Genomic DNA, 20,580 nt, shown 5'->3' with positions numbered 1-20,580 from the left:
CGCCCACTCCCGCCTCGAAATTCCAGAGAAGCCATTGGACAATGGAAAAGAGGGGGCGGTCCTTGGCCAGGGCTAGTCCTACCCGAGGCCCCGGGCCTCAAAACCGCGAGGCTCTGGCCAGGTTGTCCTCTTCTTTGCCTGTTATAAAAACAACTACGATGAGGCGACCAGAGTAATTTTGGGGGGAAACTAGTTCGTTTTACCCACTCATAGATGTATTATAGAAACATCAGGACTAGTAACAGGTGCTATATTTGCAGGGTGGTGCTGGCATTTGAGTCAGGCTCATGAAGGGGCAGCCCCCAGTATCGCGGAGGAGAGGGGCGGGTCACCACTGGGTTGTTTAGTCAAGATGGCGTTGGCGGCCGGTGCGGCGCGGGTCTGGGGACCAAGTAGAGGCTTGGGCCGGGCTAGCCTTCAGCTCCTGCGGCGGCTGGGCACTCGGGGGCTGGCTGTATCTGTGAGTACTTGAGGCACCAGGGCGTTTTCCCCAGGGGGAATAGGAATGTCAGTGCCGTCTTCAGAATGCGGGTCCTGCAGGGAGTGAAGGAAGGGCTGTCACAGGAGGGACAACTTGGAAAGAGTGAGGGGGTTCCTCTGTCGTTGCCACCCATCCCCAGGGAAGCGGGTGGCCACTTGGAGGGCCGCTTGGAGCGAGACCTTTGCCTCAGAGTTTGGGGAGTGAAACTGCCTTATGAGGAGGAAGGACTTCTCCGTAAGGACCCTCCCCTTCAAGAGGAGAAAAGGGAGATCAGGTCTCCAGTCACGGACTTTTTAAAAAATAGGGCCCTGTACTTATTTGCTCTTTTGCCGCAATTCTGATTTTAAAATGAGTTGCATAGAAAGTAGTTTGGTCCCGTGTCCCCCTCATCAAATGCCAGGACAAGGACCTTGTCTGTTGTGGTCAGACTGGAGGAGATGACCCGTGAATACTCGTTGAATTAGAGAGGAGGGGGAAAGGGGTCCTCAGGGGCCCTTGGCCCACATTTCTTAGAAACAGGTCTTATTGGAAGTCCCCGTGGGCTGCACTGAGCTATGAACTAAAATCCCACAGGAAGAGGTTCTCAACCTTCTGACCCTTTAAATACAGCTCCTCATGTTGTGACCCAACCATTAAATTATTTTCGTTGCTACTTCTTCACTGTGATGTTGCTACTGTTATGAATCGTAATGTAAATATCTGATATGTAGGATGGTCTTAGGCGACCCCTGTGAAAGGGTCGCCAAAGGGGTCGCGACCCACTGGTTGAGAACCGCTGGTTAGAAGGTTATGAAGCTCGGTCACGTTGGGTCCTATCCCTCATCTGCCACTTTCCAGCCGTGTATCTTGGGCCAGGGCTTGGTGCTCCCTGGGCCTACCCCTCACCCCCCCCCCCCCTCTAAAATGCTAACAGTGGCACCTCACGGGGTGGTTGTGAAAATTAAATATGTAGAATGCCAAGAACTGGTATACGATGTGGGCAGTAGGAATGCAGGCCGCTTTTGAAAGTGAGGCTGTAGGGAAGGGAGGGAGGAGAAAGGTGGTTTTTGGAGGGCCTGGATTGATGGGGCCCTGGAGGGAGATCTGTCAGGATCCTGTGGGGTTGGCCCTCCGACCCTCCAATCCAGAAGGAAGGGAAGCTAGACACTCTTGGAAGAAACCCTATGCGGGAGAAACGGGAGGAGGGTGCAGAGGATGGGCTGGCAAGGCGGGGCGGGGTGTTAGGAAGGTAAGCGTTGCTTGATGGGGGTGGGGCAGTCTCCTGCCTTTAGGTTGGTCTTTGTGGCTTTTTTTTTTTTTTTAGCAATCAGATCCTCTGTAGCCGCTGCTGTCAGTCCCAGGAGCCCATTGGCTGGGCCAGGGGGCGGGATGTGGGCAGGACTGGGGCAGAGCTGGGAAAGGTCATTCGTTTGATTAAATCAGCTTCCTTCTGGTTCAGTCTCCCTGCGGCCCTTCCCGGTTGACTCCCCTCTTTCATATTTTGGGGATGGGTGGAGGGAAGGAAGAGAAGGTCTCACAAAGTCCTACTTTTTATGTATGTATATTTAAAAATGTATATATTTTTGGAGCCTTGGTTTTTCTTCCCCACTTTTATTTCTCTTACTTGTTCTTTCTAAAATTAAAAAATACTTCTTTTTTTTTTTTGAATGGAGGGAAGGAGTGGAAGCATTTAGTCAAAGAAGGTTTTAGGCCAGGGCTGTCCTGCAGAACCTCTTGTGAAGATGGAAGTGTTCTGTGTCTGGGCTATCCAGTACAGTAGCCACCTGAGCACTCGCAACATGGGTGTGCCACTGAGGAACTGAAATGTTCATTTTACAGATGGTTCCTAACTTATGATGGTTTGATTTACAATTTTCCGATTTTACAATGGGGGAAGATGAAACACATTCGTTGTAAACCTTACTTTGAATTTTGATATTTTCCTGGACTAGCAATATGTGGTTGTGCTGGGCAGAGGCAGCGGCTATAGCTCTCAGTCAGCCACAGGATCACGAGGGCAGACAACCGCAGTGTACTGTGGCCAACATATTTTGGATATTGTGTTTTGTGTTTTCACATCCCATGATGTCTACAAAAGGCCCATCTATGTCTCCTGCTTCTGGTGAAGAAAAACTCTTTTTTTAAAAAAAAATTAAATCTTGCCCAGCTGGTATGCTTAGCAGTTGAGCATCAAGCCAGGAACCAAGAGGCCACTGGTTCAATTCCCAGTCAGGTCACATGCCCAGGTTGTGGGCTTGATCCCCTGTGCAGGGCGTGCAGGAGGCAGCTGATCAATGATGTTTCCCTCTCATTGATGTTTCTCTCTTTCCCTCTCCCTTCTTCTCTCTTTAAAAAATCAATAAAATATATTTAAAAAATTAAATCTTTATTGTTGAGAGTATTACATATGTGCCCTTTTCCCTCCCATTAACCCCTTCTAACCCACCCTAGGCCTTCACCATCCTATGGTCTGTGTCTATGGGTTATGCATATATGCATTCTTTGGATGATCTCCCCCCCACCCCTTATCTCTGGGGTTCCACAGCCTGTTCTATGCTTCTATGTCTCTGGATCTATTTTGTTCATCAGGGTTTTTTTATTCATTAGATTTCACATAAGAGTGAGATCATATGATATTTGTCTTTCTCTGACTGGCTTATTTTGCTTAGCATAATACTCTCCAGGTTCCTCCATGCCATCTCAAAGGGTAAGAGATTATTCTTTTTTACTGCTGCATAGTATTCCATGGTATAAATGTACCACAGCTTTTTAAAAAATTATTATTTTTTAATATATTTTATTGATTTTTTACAGAGAGGAAGGGAAAGGGGTAGAGAGTTAGAAACATCGATGAGAGAGAAACATTGATCAGCTGCCTCCTGCACACCTCCTACTGGGGATGTGCCCACAATCAAGGTACATGCCCCCGACCGGAATCGAACCCGGGACCCTTCAGTCCGCAGGCTGATGCTCCATCCACTGAGCCAAACCGGCTAGGGCTACCACAGCTTTTTTATCCACTCATCTACTGATGGGCACTTGGGCTGTTTCCAGATCTTAGCTATTGTAAATTGTGCTGCTCTGATCATAGGGGTACATACATTCTCTCTGATTGGTGTTTTGGGTTTCTCAGGATATATTCCTAGAAGTGGAATCACTGGGTCAAATGGCAGTTCCATATTGAATTTTTGAGGAAACTCCATACTGTTTTCATAATGGCTACACCAGTCTGCATTCCCACCAGCAGTGCACTAGGGTTCCCTTTTCTCCACATCCTCACCAGCACTTGTCATTTGTTGATGGTATCCATTCTGCAGGTGTGAAGTGATAACTCATTGTCATTTTAATTTGCATCTCTCTGATGATTAGTGACTTTGAGCATGTTTCATATGCCTCTTGGCCATCTGTATGTCCACTTTGAAGAACTGTCTATTTAGGTCCTTTGGATGGCAGTTACCTCTTGAGATGAAACTCAAGATAATGCCCAGCTATAGGTTAATGTAAGTGTTCTGAGAACATTTAAGGTAGGCTGTGATGTTCAGTAGGTTAGGTTTTTATTTTATTTTATTAAATATCTATTTTTTCTATTTCTACTTTTTAAAATAGTTTATTGAGAGGAAGGGAGAGGGAGAGAGAGAAATATCGATGTGAGAGCAAAACATCAGTTGGCTGCTTCCTGCATGCCCCATACCAGGGGATGGAGCCCGCAGCCCAGGCATGTGCCCTGACCTGCAATTGATCCGGCAACTTTTTGGTGCATAGGATGACACCCAACCGAGTCACACTAGCCAGGGGAGTAGATCAGGTGTTTTAAATACATTTCAATTTATGATGTTTTCAATTTATGATGGGTTTATCAGTACTTAACCCCATTTTAAGATAATTAGCATCTGTATTTAATTTTAATGAATTGAAATTTAAATAGCCACAGGTGGCTGCTGGCTGCTATATTGGATGGTGCAGTTTTAGCTGATCACAGTGGAGCCAGGCGATAGTGCCTTGGGAGAAGGTTGGGAGGCTGTGTTGCAGTGGACTGGTTGGGTTGTTGGAACAGGCTGGATTGGGAGGAAGAGTGGGGCTGCCTTCTCCCTGCCTGCTTGCCCTTCCTTTTACCTCGGAGGCGTTTGCCTGGTTCTGTCTCCCTTCCTCCCCTTCCAGTTGCTGGCAGATGTGTTAGTGCTCAGGGAGAAGAGAAAGGAGGAAAACTTGATTGTCAAAGTGTCCTGAGTCAGTTTCTCAGCCACCATCCCAAGAAGCAAGTGGGACCTTGGCCAAGATGCTTCACTTCTCTGAGCTTAGCAAGTGGGTAACTAGAGTCCCTGCCCTGTTGGAAATTAGGAAGCACCTAGATCAGTGATGGCGAACCTTTTGAGCCGTGTCACATATAGAAATTTTTTGATATTTGCAACCATAGTAAAACAAAGACTTATATTTTTGATATTTATTTTCTATATTTAAATGCCATTTAACAAAAAAAAATCAACCAAAAAAATGAGTTCGCGTGTCACCTCTGACACGCGTGTCATAGGTTCGCCGTCACTGACCTAGATCTTGGTCTGTGCAAATTAGAAGTATTTCTCCTTCCCAAGGGCTCCAGTGTCTCCAAGTGGTTGGTGTCCAATGTGTATTGTGGGATGAATGGAGATGGACGTTACTGGCCTCTAACTGTATGTGTCCATCTCCTTGGCCTGTGTCTTAAGGAACCCAGTCTCTTTTTTCACATCATGAAGCATTTTATGATTTACAGTGCCCACTCACACCCATATTATATTTATTATAGCCACACTGTAAGGTACCTATTGGTAGTTTTCTCTCATTACAGGTGAGAAAGTTGAGACACAGAAAGGTGAAGTCTGAACTTGGAGCTCTGGACTCCAAAGCCCAGTTTCTTTTCATAGTACCAGGCTGCCAAGAGGAGAGTATTAGGGCTTTCATTTAGGTCTTACAACATCCTGCTTAGTCCAGTCTTTACTTGTATTAGGGCTTTCGTTTAGGTCTTGCAATATCCTGCTTAGTCCAGTCTTTACTTGTATCACCAGCCTTTGCCCAGGTCGGCTGGTGGGAAGCTGGGTGACAGAGCCGGCCTCAGCCCTTTCCTTCCCTCCCTCAGCCCCGCTGGCCATTTCCCCCATTTGGATGAGCCCCTTTTACCCAGAGGTCTTTGTAGGAATATGGTCTTTCACCACTCATGACCTCTGTGGCCTTGGACTAGTCACTTAACCCCTCTGAGCCTCAGGACCACCTCTGCTTTACTGTGGTGTGATAGTAGTGCCTGTCTCACCTGGCTGCTGTGCGTGTTTAGTGAGCACTGGGCAAAAAGAAAGTGCATGGAGTGGCGCCCAGCACCGTGACAGTTAGCTATTAATGTGTTGCAGCCAATCTGGTCTCTAGCGTGCAGGGTGCTAGGCTCTCTTCTCCTGCCTCAGAGCCTTTGTTGTTCCCAGGGACTGAAGTGCTCTTTCCGCAGCCTTTACCTGGCTCACCCCTGCTTGTCCAGCAGGCCTCAGCTTTACACCCCGCCCCCCATTTCTCTAGGAAGCTTTCATCACGCTCCATCTGATGCTGGTAGTAAAAGGTTCCCCCCGAGCTATGGCAGGGCTTTATACTCATCTCACCACCGTGCCTGCGAAGTAGTAATCCTTATTTTTCCCATAAGGGGACACAGGGCCAGGGAGACTGTCTCCTGCCCAAGGTGACATAGCTGGAAAGGGACAAAGTCAGGATTCAAACACAGGCAGTTTAGCTTTAGTGTCTCTTCCTACCCTGCCCCGTGTTAACCATTAAGCTATCCTGTCTCCTCTTAGTTCACCCTTCTTGAATGTAACTTGCTGTGTTACCAGTAAGTATCTGTCATCCATCCTTTCCCTTCATCTCCAGCCCTCCGTTCAGGCCTGACTTAGAACAAGTATTCCGTATCTACCTGTGTGACAACAATTGTCAAATACATTATTTGGTTACTTGGGTGTATTGCATGTTCATTATGTGCCAGGTGCTGGACTAAGTACTCATACTATCCATCCGCTGTTTACATACGAGGAAACGGAGGCTCAGGGAGCTTTAGTTACACAGCCAGGGGACAGCAGTTTGTTCAAGTCCTTGCTCATAACCTTGATGCTGTAGGGAGTGACTCTATGAGGGGCCACCCCAGCACTGATGTGGTGGGCAGACCAGACCACCCAGAGCAGGTTTCCCTGTTTCCTGTGTGGTGGGGGAGGATGTGGCTTCAAGGCTTTGTGTAAATGTGTGTAGCCTCTGCCATTGTGACTCCCTGGCCACCAGGACAAACCCACCCCCTCACCAAAAACAAAAGAAATGGGTGGAGTCCCATCCTTCCTCTGCAGGCATTTACCACCCACTCCCTCCCATAATGGAGCATTTCGAGGAGCTCATTGAATTAGCACAGTAACCCTGAGATGGCCGTAGAGAAGGGGGATAGCCAAGGCTCAACTCTAATGTGCGGGGTGTGCCACAGTGCCCTGACAGTAGCTCTCCAGTCTCTAGTGCTGTCCTCACACCCTGAGATGCTATGGTCCTGACCTCTGCTGGCCTCTGGACTACCTTCTTAGAGCCCCTCCCCAGATTGCAGCCCTCGTTCCATCTGTTTCCCGTGGACCTCAGACCTACTCTGGAATGATCTGGCGTCTCAACCCAGTTTGAGGTGTAGCCAGCCCTTCTCCCCAACTCCTCTTTGTCTGTCTTCCTCCTGTCATTTCCCTTTTTCCCATTTCCTACCCTCCTAGACTTGGTTTTTGCGCTTCTACCAATTTTCGAGCACATGGTATGTCCCATACCTGTACTGAACCCTTTGTGTACCTTATCTTAGGAACTTTTCACAGCAGCCCCCTGCAACCTCTTACAGAGGGAGAAATTAAAACAGATACAGTGTCTAGCAGAGGGCCATACAGTGAGCTAAGAAATTGGAACCCAGGCCAGTGGGATTCCAGTACCAGTGAATGTTTGTTCATCCATCTGTTTGTTCAGTAATTGCCTGCTTCTGTAACCAACCTGGACATGATCCCTGCCTTCCCAGAGCTTGTTATGTGTGTGTGGACAGGCACAACACAAAAGGATCCTCTAGGTCAGTGGTTCTCAACCTTCCTAATGCCGCGGCCCTTTAATACAGTTCCTCATGTTGTGGTGACCCCCAACCATAAAATTATTTTCGTTGCTACTTCATAACTAATTTTGCTACTGTTATGAATCGTAATGTAAATATCTGAGATGCAGGATGTATTTTCATTGTTACAAACTGAACATAAAGCATAGTGATTAATCACAAAAACAATATGTAATTATATATGTGTTTTCCGATGGTCTTAGGGGACCCCTGTGAAAGGGTCTTTTGACCCCCAAAGGGCTCGCGACCCACATGTTGAGAACCGCTGCTCTAGGTGGATGGAAAGGTCCGGCCATTGAGTGCTCAGGGGGAAGCACAGTCTGCAGAGTTTGTTCTGCAGTTTAGTTGCTTCCCTCGCACGCAGAGGGTAAGTCTGCCGTGATGTCGAGCCTGGACCTGCCCTGCTGTTGGGAGTGGAGTTTCCTTCATTTCCTCACAACTATAATCACAGATAAACGCACACATGTTCATGCTCCCCTCTGGAACCTTGGATGGCTTCTTCACTGCAATTAAAGGAGAGAGGGAAGGGAAACACACTTGAGCACCAATGTGTGCGGTCCAGCTCCTGGCAGATCCAGTTATTCCTCTTTAGCTCCTGTTGGAAGTAAAGCCACCATTCTGAGCTAAGCCGGACCTGGCGTCCAGCGGGAAGTACAGATGTAGACATGTGGAAACAAAGCCAGCTGCCGCAGTTGGGTTAGGAGCATGGGTTTAGGGGTCTGAATGTTGGACCTGCCCAGGTTTGAAGCTAATCCTGTTTATTTAGTTTTAGCTCTGTGGCCCAGTGCAGGTTATTTTATCTCCCTGAGCCACAGTTTTCTCATCTACTCAAGGGCAGTATTAAGATTGTGCATGCAGAGTTCAGCTTGGCACCCAGCAAGTGCTTAATCAAGGGGAGCTATTGCCATATTGAGACCTGTTCAAGGTTAGTTCAAGAGCTAAGAAATGGAATTGGTTCATATCCTGTGACATATGTAGACTTCTCACGGGCTTATCCAGCCAGGTGTCCTCTGATCCCAGCAGGTGTGATGCTCCCCACAGAGCTCTTCCAGCCACTCTGAGCTCCTTCCAGGTTCCTCAGGGACACGCCACTCCTCACATTTTGCCTTTTGCATGTTTTGTTCCCCTGGTATCGAATGCTCTTTCCCTGACTCGTAGATATCCTTCAGGTCTCAGCTCTCATGTCCCTTCCTCAGAGAAGCCTGCCCCTCTTTCCACTAGGCTGTGTGGAGGCCCATGGCTTCTAGGAGAATGTGACTCACCCTCATCGGTACTTGTTCAGCATCTGTCTTCCATGCTGGGTCCCCAGAACCCAGCACAGGGCTTGGAATGAAGCAGGTGCTCAAATATTTGTTGAGTGAGTCAGGCTGGGCTTATGGGGGGAGTTGGGCCTGGTGTGGAGAGGGCACTGATGTGTGTGGAGCAGTTTGCCCAATTATGGGGGAAGAAATAGGAAAGAGATGAGTGCAGTGATATGGTGGTATAAATGATAATCAACATTTTTTTGAGCATTTACTGTATGATTTATAAGTGCTCTGCTAACATTTACATGCATGATCTCATTTTAGCCTCATAACATTTCTTTTTTTAAAAAATATATTTTTATTGACTTCAGAGAAGAAGAGAGAGGGAGAGAGACATAGAAACATCAATGATGAGAATCCTTGATTGGCTGCCTCCTGCACACCCTCTACTGGTGATCAAGCCCACAGCCTGGGCATGTGCCCTTGACCAGAATCTAACCCTGGACCCTTCAGTCCCCAGGCCAATGCTTGGAGCCAAACCAGCTAGGGGTAGCCTCATAACATTCCATAAGGTGTTCTTGTTCTCCATTTTACAGATGAGAAAGGACAGACTTGGAAAAGGGGAAGTCACTTTTCTATGGTCACCCAACAAGGAATTTGAACTCAGGCAGGCTGACTCTTAAAAACTCACAGATTTAGCTCTATTTTGGGTGGCCTCCCTGGTGGATACAGATGTCAGTAAAGAACTTAGCTGGCTGACTTGAGGGCACCCTGCAGAGATGTCTGTGCCTGTGGTAGCGTGGGCGATTGAAAGAGGGAGGCAGTCCTCTGTGGCCAGACTAGGGAGGTCTTGAATGCCGGGGTGAAGAGTTTGGGTCTCTGATAATAATAATAGCTGCCAGTTCTTGAACTGCCTGTCATTTTATTGAGTTATTTAATCTTTACAAAAACCCCGTGGGATTTATTTTCACCCCAATTGGATGAGGAACTAAGACACAAAGACACTCTGGTAACTTGCCCAAGGTTTTGCAATGGGAGAGTGGTGGAGCTGGAATTCACACCCTATGTGTCAGGCCCCAGAGTCCACCTGAGCCACGGTGACTTATCCATGAGGCCATACTGACTGTCCCCATGGAGTTGAGCCAGTGGAACCTGGGTGCTGCTCCTGACTCAGGCGTTCTCCGTTTCCCTCCCCAGCATCCACAGAGGCAGCAGGAACAGCACTTCTCATCCCTGGATGACAAGCCCCAGTTCCCAGGGGCCTCAGCAGAGTTCATAGACAAGCTGGAATTCATGCAACCCAATGTCATCTCTGGGATCCCCATCTACCGTGTCATGGATCGTCAGGGCCAGATCATCAACCCCAGTGAGGATCCCCATGTAAGAGGCCTTCTCCCCCACCCCCTGCTTCCCATGCCCAGGCCCTTTGCCCATGTCCTCTTTGGTCCCACTGGCCCCACATATCTCTGTGCCTCTATCTGCAGCTGCCGCAGGAGAAGGTGCTCAAGTTCTATAAGAGCATGACGCTGCTGAACACCATGGATCGCATCCTCTATGAGTCCCAGCGGCAGGTGGGTGGGGACAGACTGGGGGTGGGGGGAGCTTGGAATTACCTGAGGTCCTCCTACTTGTGTGTGGGCCAAAAGACAGCTCCCAAGGAGGAGAGAGTGGAATGGAGATCCTTTGTCTTGCGGTCCTTAGAGTTCTTGGGGTTCTTTTGGGGCTCTGGAGAGAGAATGTGGGAAGGGCCATGCCCAGGGGCAGAAGGATGGACCAGATCACTGAAAACACCTAATGTGCTCCAGATTGGGGACTTAACCTTGCAGGGAGAGGGAAGGTAGGAGATGTGAGGGCCCTTTTCGGGAACACAAAGTCCTGAGAAATGGTGACCCTTGGTACTCCCCGGAGTTCCCATGCCAAACATGCTGTGATCCTCAGTGGGCAGAGATCCAGTCAAAGAGGGAAATATTGACTCAAGTAACTAAAGTCCAGAGGGCACAGCTGGGTCTGGGGGCTTGAAAGATGTCATCAGACCTGTTTCTCTGAGTGTCTTTTCTCCTCTCTTTTGCCTTGGCTTCCTTCATTCTCGAACAGTGGTGGTCTCTGGCTCCAGGCTCATGGAGAGGTGGTGGAGAAAGGGTTCATGGTGTGATTGAAGTGCTCATCTGTTACTTTTCTGGTTTTGCTGCCCTGGGAAAGCTGCTTAACCTCTCAGTGCATCAGTTTTCTGGTCTGCATGTGGTTGCCATGAGGGTTGATGGTGGCATATGTAATGAATGGTCTTAGGAACAGTGAACTTGGCATTTAGTCAGCCCATGATCAATATTAGCTATTTGTCATGATCTTACCAGCCTCATGATAATTAAACCTGCTCCTTAGTGGTGGGAAGAAAGTAGTCCCTAATGTTTCAGCAGCAGAAGGCCTAGAGACTGATGCTCATTGGCCAGGCTTTGGTCACAGACACCTCCCTGAACCAGCTCCTGTGATAGGCCAGGCTGGGGCCACCCCAAGAACCAAGGGAATAGAGGAGTAGACTGAGAGCATGAGTGCTGGGGTTCCTGTTAGAAAAGGGGGAAGAATATTGAGCAGGCAGGTCCTCAGATGTCACCACCCATGATAGAAATTTGCATTTCCATCAAGCCTTAGGTGACTCTGCTGTGTTCTAAAGTATGAGGCTCACTGGCCTAAAAGACAGGACTGAGCAAATCAGATAGGCAGTCTACTCCCAGATTCTTGCTCTCAGGAGTACTCTCCTCTTAGCCCCAGATCTCCTTGGCTTCTTGCCCTGATTCCCACACCAAATACCCTGGCTCTCCGAGTTAGGGTAGTGTCTCCACCCTGCCCAGAAACTTCCTGTGGCTCCCATGTCCACAGGATTACGTCTGGTCCTTCCTGTCCATTCTGTCTCCTGTTCCACTGTGGCCGTGGCCTCTCCATAGCCTCAGTGCCAGGCCAGGCCATCTTCCCACCCTCACACATGCCTGGGTTCCTTCCTGCCCCTGCATTGGCTGCACAAACAGATGGTCTGTGGGTCCAATCCCAGCTATGGCTTTGGGCAGATGATGTTTCTTGTCTTTGTCTCAGTTTCTTTAATATATTTAAAAAATGGGGATAATAAGAGAACCCGCCCTGTAGGGTTGGGGAAGGAATTCTATGAGAACCATCATGTAAGGCCCCTTGCCCATTGGCTGACAAGGGAGACCTCAATGAGCTCAACTCATCCATCAAGGCTTATCCTCTTAGCTAGGATTACACTCACCTGCAAGTAACAGTCCTCGACCCCCCTCAAAAAAAATCCTAACAAAAATAAAAGCAGTAGCGTCAACAGATTAATAGTTTTTTTTCCTCTTGCATAAAAGACATCTGGAAACAGGTGGTCTGGGCTGGTATGGTGGCCCCACAGTGTCTTTGGATACCCAGTGTTGACTTCTAGCCTTGAGGACCCCTCATGAATCTAATGGCTGCTGGGGTTCTCTCCATCACATTTCTTTCCAGGCAGGTGGAAGGAAGGTGGAAGGTCAGACATGCCACTTTCCAGGTATCTCCCATAGCCACCTATATAGGACGTTCCAGGTAGTCCTAATAATATCTCACATCTCATTGGTCACTTCTAGCTACAAGGGAGAATGAGAAATATAGTGTTTTAGTCTGTGCAGTCGCTGCCTGTGGTGAGTAAGATCTCTGTTAACAAAGAGGAAGAGGGGTAGGATACAGGGTGGCAACCAGTGACCTTTGCCAGTAACCCAGGTCCTGTTTCCTCAGGGGACCCTCCCCTCACCAATCTCACAGCCCTGCCAGGCACTCAGCACCTGGCATCCACCCACTCACTTGGCTCTGGGAGGTCAATTAACTTTTAATTGGCTCCCCACCTAGAAGAAAGCATTATTCACCTGGTTCACCCACCATGACAGAAAGCCAGGCCTGCAGAACACATGAGGACTATGCAGAGGGCATCCTGCAGGTGCCAGCACGGGCTCTCTCTCTTTCACTTTACATGTCGTTCTAGGGAGCTCATGTCTATCTTTATGCCAGGGGCTTCCCAGATCTCTAATCAGACCTCTCCTCTTAGCCCCAGATCTACTTGGCTTCTTGCCCTGATTCCCACACCAAATTCAGCCTGTCCTGACTTGGCCTCTGCGCCTTCCTCCCAGACCTGCTTCCCTCCCACCCTTAGGCCAGTTCTCAGTGAAGGGTGCCCCACCATCCACCCATTTGCCCAAACTGGAGGCCTGCATTTAATCTCTCACTCCTTCCTCCTCCTTGCTATCACTTTCTCTGTCTCTAGGCATTTAGTTAGAAATCCACTCCGCTGGATGAGTTGCCTTTCATCGATGTTTGTTGCGTCATATTCCAAGATGGCTGCCTCTGGTCCAGGCTTCAGGGCTGTGTGCCAGGCAGGAAGAAAAAGAAAGCAAAAGCAGACTTTCACTTAAATATCTGGCTAGACCTGTGTCCTGTGGCCACCTCTGGCTGCGAGGGAGGCTGGGAACCTATCATTTGGCTTTTCCAGGCTCTGGGGTTGGGCACCAGTATAGCCAGCCAGGGGGGTCTGCCATAGGAGGCTTTTTTAAAAAATTAAATTTATTATTATTTTGGTTAATCCCAACCCGAGGATATTTTTCCATTGACTTTTAGAAAGAGTAGAAGTGAGGGAGTGAGGGAAAGGAGAAAAGAGAGAGAGAGAGAGAGAAGAGAGAGAGAGAGAGACATCGATATGAGACACATTGATTGGTTGCCTCCCGTATACCCCCTACTGGGGATTGAGTTGGCAACCAGGGCATGTGTCCTGACCCAGAATCAAACCTGGGACCTCTTGGTTCATGGGTTAACACTCAACTACTGAGCCGCACCAGCTGGGTGAGCTAATGTAATTTTAAAAAATTTTTATTTTTCAATTATAATTGACATTCAGTATTATTTTTTAAATTTATTTTATTTTATTTTTTTAAAATATATTTTGTTGATTTTTTACAGAGAGAAAGGGAGAGAGATAGAGAGTTAGAAACATCGATGAGAGAGAAACATCGATCAGCTGCCTCCTGCACACTCCCCACTGGGGATGTGCCCGCAACCCAGGTACATGCCCTTGACCAGAATCGAACCTGGGACCTTTCAGTCCGCAGTCCAATGCTCTATCCACTGAGCCAAACCGGTTTCGGCTTAAATTTATTTTTATTCATTATTATTTTATACTAGTTTCAGGTGTACAGCATACTAGTTAGACAATTATATAATTTACAAAGTGATCCCCCCAATAATTCAAGTACCCACCTGGCACCATACATAGTTATTAGAGTATTATTGACTCTATTCCCTATGCTGTACTTGACATTCCCATGACTATTTTGTAACTACGATTTGTACTGCTTTTTTTAAATTAATATATATTTTATAGATTTTTTACAGAGAGGAAGGGAGAGGGAGAGAGAGTTAGAAACATCGATGAGAGAAAAATATCGATCAGCTGCCTCCTGCACACCCCCTACTGGGGATGTGCCTGCAACCAAGGTACATGCCCTTGACTGGAATCGAACTCGGGACCCTTCAAACCAGTCAGGGCTGTACTTCTTTTTTTAAAAAAAACTTTATCGTTTGAGTTTTAAGAGATCCATATTGATTTGTTGTTCCACTTATTTATGCATTCATTGGTTGCTTCTGTATGTGCCCTGACCAGCAATCAAACCCACAACTTTGGCGTACTGGGACGATGCTCTAACCAATTGAACTACCTGGCCCGGGCTGTTTGTGTTTTGTTTATTTTGTTCTTTAGATTCCACATATAATTGAAATCATATGGTATTTCTATTTCTCTGACTGACTTATTTCACTTAACATAATACTCTCTAGGTCTCCGTTCTTGGAAATGGTAAGATTTCATTTTTTTTTTATGGCCACGTAACATTCCATTGTACATATGTACCACATCTTCTTTGTGCACTTGTCTATTGATAGGTACTTGGGTTGCTTCCATGTCATGATTATTGTAAATAAAAAATATGGAATGCTTCACGAATTTGCATGTTACCTTTGCATAGGGGCCATGCTAATCTTGGTATCATTTCAGTTTTAGTATATTTGCTGTCAAATTGAGCATGGAGACTGCTTTTTTAAAAAAAATTTCTTTATTGAATTCAGAGAGGAAGGGAGAAAAGGAGAGAGATAGAAACATCAGTGATGAGAGAGGATCATTGATTGGCTACCTTCTGCATGCCCCCTACTGGGGATCGAACCCGCAACCCAGGCATGTGCCCCTGGCTGGAATCGAACCTGGGACCCCTCAGTCTGCAGGCCAATGCTCTATCCACTGAGCCAAGTCGGCTAGGGCGAGACTGCTTTTTAAGATTGTCAACCATCCATTCCTCTCCCTGCTTTTCAGCACTAACAGGCCAGGCCACTGGCCCTTCTGCATAGCTTGTTGCACTCAGTCCTGTTTCCTCCATCCATTTCCCACATAGTAGCCTGAGAGACCTTTCTAAAACATCACTCCCCAAAGAGAACCATGAGCAGGTTACCACCATTCTCCGGGTGAAGTCCAGATGTGTCATTCTCTGCACTGCCTGGGTTCTGCTTCTATCTCCTGCCACATCCTTCCCCACTTTTCCCACTTCATGTCCCAGCCCTTCCAGTCTCCTGGCCTTTATTGTTCTCTCTGCCTTCACTCAGCTTAGGCATTGCTCCCTGGTGCCCCTCCCTGGTGGGGTGGGTATGTCCTTACAGCTTCCATCACACAGCTCCCTCACTCTGGCTCTAACCAGTCTTGCAGTTCCTCCATGAAGGGTGAAACTGTGGCCTGGCCCAGAATGGCCTTTAGGAAGTTGATCAACCGAGTCATCAGATAGTCAGGATTTGGATGGCTCTCTGTGGTTCCCCAGCATAACTGAGCCTGGGCCTCTGGACCCCCTTCTACCCCCAGGGCCGGATCTCCTTCTACATGACCAACTATGGTGAGGAGGGGACGCACGTGGGGAGTGCAGCAGCCCTGGACAGCACTGACCTGGTGTTTGGCCAGTACCGGGAGGCAGGTACGTCTGCCCATGGCCCTGCCCTGTGGAACACATGCCAGAGGCCTGGGTCTGTGGTCCCCATCAAGGCAGGTCAGGCCCAGTCCCTCCTGGCGTGAAGGCGCAGCCCACATTAGTTACTCCGTGTGCTCTTTGCGGAGCGACAAGACGTCAGGGAGGTCCAAGGAGCTGGAGGAAGAGCTTTTCAAGCAAGAGAGAGCCAAGCCAGGTATGGGAGTTTGGAGGGGGTGGGCTTCCCCTCTGTGTAAGCCCGGCACTGTTGTGGTTAAAAGCTGTGCTCCTAGTTGGTCCATGGCTACCAGTTGTCAGATTTGGGGCAGGTCATTTCCCTTCTCTGAGTGTCAGTTTTCTCATCTCCAAAATCAAGATGATGATGGTATTGTAACCCCTGCACTGGGGGTTGCTGGGAACATGCAGTAAGGGCAGGCCTAGCTGCAGGTGTGGGCCCTTGTCCACACCATGTGAGCTCTGCTGGCCTCCCTCCATGTGCCGCAGCCTTCAGGGACAGAAGCAGATGGGAAGGCCTGGCAGGTCCCAGCCAGGGAGCTGGCTGACTTCTAAGTGAACAAGTGCAGGGAAGGAAGCATCAAAGGCTAGGACTGAAGAAAATCAATGTGCATAAAAGAGTGATGCGGGTGAAGAGTTAGCCTGGGGAGCCCAACGGGTGGTTCCAGACTGGTTGTTGGTGTGGGGGCCTTGCCAGAGAGCCTCCCCTCTGGGGCTTCCAGGGAGACAAATCTGAGCCTTCCTCATAAGTACTTCATGACCGAGGGCAAGTTGCTCAACTGCTCCTTGGTTTTCTCATGTATAATGGGAGATGGCGAACGCTTTCTTTCAATATGGTTGTTGAGGGCGTTTGTGGGAGAGATGACGCAAAGCCGTTAGTTCAGGGCTTGGCCTGGGGTAAGCACTCAGTGTGGAGTGATATTGTGACTGGCTGGGTCCTCTCAGCCTGGGATAGCTTTTCAGGAGGGAGGCAGGACTTGGCCAGGCTGGCTGTGCAGAGCCTCCATTGACCAGTAGGGTGTTCTGGTCTACTCTTGGACTGTCTACTCCCCTCTCCGCTGCACCTGACCCCCAACCCCACATGCTGTAAGAGGACAGACACCCTGTGATAGGCCGTGGTTCAGCATTGTTAGCAAGGAAGATTTCCCCAGAAACGACTGCAAGCCGGGTTTGCAGAGTGCTTCCTGCCCGTTTTTGCTGTTGGGGTCTCCAGGCAGGGCCAGGTGAGGGTCCTGGACTCGTGGTGGCAGCTGGGCACTCCACACAGGACTGTTTGGGCCCTGGCACCACAGTCAACACAAGGCCCTGCTTCTGGGCAGCTGCTGAGGCAAGGTGAGGTGGACTCTGCCCATCCTTGACTCTCAGTCTCCCCGCTGTGGAGTGGGGAGAACAAGGGTACTCAGAACAACATGCCTGGATTGTGCTGCCTCAGGGAACCCCTCATCAGCCAGGCGAGGTGGGCATCACAGTTCCCTGTCAGAGCCTTGTGGTCGGCTCTCTTTGATGGTAGGTAGGCATCCACCAGAGATTTGTTTAAAGAAATTAGGTATGTTCTCATTTAAAAAAAAAAACAAAACAAAGCAAGCTGGATGTCTTTGTCTTTTGAAAAACTGAATGATATAGCCTCCCTGGGTAGCAATCAGTTGGTCTGAACAGTGGCTTCCTTCAAAAATTTTTTTTTGCATTAAAATCTTTACCGGCGGATATTTTTTCCATTGATTTTATTATTATTATTTTTTTAAGAGAGAGTGAAAGAGGGGGGGTGGGAGAAGAGAGACATTGATGTAAGAGAGGCACATTGACTGGTTGCCGGGATGGAACCTGCAACCGAGGTACATGCCCTTGATTGGGAACCGAACCCTTGACCCTTGAGTCTGAGGGCAGACCCTCTAACCACTGCGTCAAACCAGCCAGGGTCAGGCCTGGTGTTTTCTGGCCTGCCCACCTGGTTCCTGCACCTGCTGGTCTCCTAAGCATGACAGTATGCCTCCCTTGCTCTTGTTCAGCTCCCTTAACTGTACAAACAGGAAATTTGGAAGTTTGGGCAGGAAGGGCCTTGCCCTGGGACCCCCACAGGGTTTGTCTACCCCCTTAGGCCCCCCTCCCCCACTAACTGCTGCCTCCTCCCCATGCAGGCGTGCTGATGTATCGGGACTTCCCCCTGGAACAGTTCATGAACCAGTGCTATGGCAACGTGAACGACCTGGGTAAGGGCCGCCAGATGCCCGTCCACTATGGCTGCAAGGAACGTCACTTCGTCACCATCTCCTCTCCACTGGCCACACAGATTCCTCAGGGTGAGAATGCGTGTGCGTGTGCGTGTGAGGGCGATGAGTATTCATGGTGCCCTGCTCCTGCTTACCACCCTCTCACTGCCTGCAGCGGTGGGAGCAGCCTACGCAGCCAAGCGGGCCAATGCCAACAGGATTGTTATCTGTTACTTCGGTGAGGGGGCAGCCAGTGAGGGGGATGCCCATGCCGGCTTCAACTTCGCCGCCACCCTTGAGTGCCCCATCATCTTCTTCTGCCGGAACAATGGCTATGCCATTTCCACACCCACCTCTGAGCAGTACCGCGGCGATGGCATCGGTATGGACCTGTGTCATCTCCTCTCTCCCCTCCTGTCCTCTTCCTGCGACACAGGGAGGTCGCAGGAGACAGTGAATGGAGCGCTGCTCTGTTGGCTCTCCTCCCCTTTCCTTCCCTGCTCACTGTCCTCATCAGAGCCATGGGGTTTGAGCTGCCTCTCTCTGTTCCCACAGCGGCTCGAGGCCCCGGGTACGGCATCTTGTCAATCCGTGTGGATGGCAATGACGTGTTCGCCGTGTATAATGCCACCAAGGAGGCCCGGCGGCGGGCCGTGGCAGAGAACCAGCCCTTCCTCATTGAAGCCATGACCTATAGGTGCCTGCCTCCCCCCATTCCCATCAGCCTTGACAGCCACCATCTTTACCATCTTCCCCACATTGATCACTGGGGTCTCCAAAGCCTGACCCTATCACCCCAAGTTGTATCCCCTTCCTTGCCTTGAGCAGGATTGGGCACCACAGCACCAGTGATGACAGCTCGGCATACCGCTCGGTGGATGAGGTCAATTACTGGGACAAGCAGGACCACCCCATCTCCCGGCTGAGGCACTACATGCAGAGCCGTGGCTGGTGGGACGACGAGCAGGAGAAGGCCTGGAGGAAGCAGTCCCGCAAGAAGGTGAGGGGCTCCCTCTGTTGGAAACTGAAGTCCCAGGTGGTGTCTGGAGCTGGTGCATTATGGAGAACCCTGGAAGGTTGGAGGCTGGGATTTGGGGGACATTGAACTGGGAGACTCGGGGATCACCCCAGGGACACCTGTAAATGTGGCCTATGGAGCCAGGCTGCCTGGACACATGCACCTCAGCCATGTTCTTGGCACAATGTCTGCCCTCTGCTCTCTCATCTCTGAAGAGGGATCCTGGGTACGCGCTTCAGAAGGTTGGGGATGGGATGACTTAATCTGCATGTGGTGTAAGTGTCCCACCCACGGCCAGCCCATGTCCTCCCTGGCCCTGGTCATCAGGAGCCAGAGGTAAGGGCCGGCCCTGGCGTCAGGCAGCAGTGTGTCCAGCTCTGTCCCTAACTACATTGTCACGGGCAAGTCTCTTTTCTGAGCCTTGGTTTCCTTATCTCTAACCAGCCTGCTTCTTAGGGCTGTTGAGTCTGAAACCATTCTATAGGCTTAGGTCAGTACCTAGTCCTGGAAGGATGGAAATGCTGGGGTTGGGGGCATTGATGGGGATGATAGCTATCACCACTGTGATAATGATTGTCTTCGTTGTCCCAATGGGAACACAAAGGCTCAGGGGGGTTAATGCCTCACTGGAGTCCTACAGGTAGGAGGCAGGGCCCTGGATGGGAGGCCAGTTACCTGCCCACCATCCCGTGTCCTCCAGGTGATGGAGGCCTTCGAGCAGGCCGAGCGGAAGCTGAAGCCCAATCCCAGTCTGCTCTTCTCGGATGTGTATGAGGAGATGCCTGCCCAGCTCCGCAAGCAGCAGGAGTCCTTGGCCCGTCACCTCCAGACCTATGGCGAGCACTATCCCCTGGACCACTTTGAGAAGTGAGGCCTGCTCGCCCCACCCCACCCATCTCAGGTACCCTGAGAGGCAGTCCCAGGCTGAGGGGTGGAGGCAGCTGGCAGGATACCACCCTCTTCCCCAGCCAGCACCCTCCAAGGAGCCAGGGCAGGACTGAGATAGTAAGGGGGGGCTTCTGCTCACCATCCCAGCTCCTCTAGGCTATTACATTGTTGGGGGGCCTTCTCAGCCCCCACTTTGTGGTTGCAGTGCCTTCTCTCAGGAGCTAGGTAGGATGCCTCCAGGACTGGAAGCCCCTCTGGGCTAGGGGCAAGCACTTACTCAAAGTGAGGGGTGATCAGCAGGCAGTGAATAAACTGTCTACATTTGGTTCTCTGACACCTTTGGTCTCTGTTTCCTGGAGTTTTGGAGGTGGGAGTCCTGCATGACTGGTTTGGGACCCTGCCCCTTCGGTTAGATCAGTGGTTCTCAACCTTTTTTTGTCCGTGCCCCACCTAAGCGTCTCTGAAATCCTGATGCGCCCCCCCGCCCCCTGTGACATATAATTCTTATTATTCAAAAAGTGAGCTCCTATTCACGTGGAGGAAGCCTAAAAAGGCTATTAACTTGGTCTAAACAAGCTCCCAAAGAACATGGCATCCATAAAAGAGAAAAATAAAAGA

At 49.6% G+C, this 20,580-nt stretch overlaps 1 protein-coding gene and 1 non-coding gene across 2 annotated transcripts; one reads left to right on the top strand and one right to left on the bottom strand.

Moving 5' to 3' along the window:
* Nucleotides 1–321: 321 nt before the first annotated feature.
* BCKDHA (branched chain keto acid dehydrogenase E1 subunit alpha) lies at nucleotides 322–20,298 on the top strand. Its single transcript, XM_036346152.1, has 9 exons — nucleotides 322–460; nucleotides 10,019–10,201; nucleotides 10,306–10,392; nucleotides 15,735–15,843; nucleotides 17,985–18,146; nucleotides 18,232–18,438; nucleotides 18,612–18,753; nucleotides 18,885–19,056; nucleotides 19,775–20,298. Exons 1-9 carry the CDS (start codon nucleotides 353–355, stop codon nucleotides 19,943–19,945), a joined length of 1,341 nt encoding a protein of 446 aa, XP_036202045.1. The 5' UTR covers nucleotides 322–352; the 3' UTR covers nucleotides 19,946–20,298.
* LOC118674913 lies at nucleotides 14,812–14,915 on the bottom strand. Its single transcript, XR_004973757.1, has one exon. It is a non-coding gene; the product is annotated as a U6 spliceosomal RNA (small nuclear RNA).
* Nucleotides 20,299–20,580: the final 282 nt, after the last annotated feature.

This window comes from Myotis myotis, unplaced genomic scaffold, assembly GCF_014108235.1.
Source record: "Myotis myotis isolate mMyoMyo1 unplaced genomic scaffold, mMyoMyo1.p scaffold_m19_p_19, whole genome shotgun sequence".
Taxonomy (NCBI): domain Eukaryota; kingdom Metazoa; phylum Chordata; class Mammalia; order Chiroptera; family Vespertilionidae; genus Myotis; species Myotis myotis.
The sequence above is the reverse complement of the archived record's forward strand: the minus strand, read 5'-3'. Positions and strand labels throughout refer to the sequence as shown.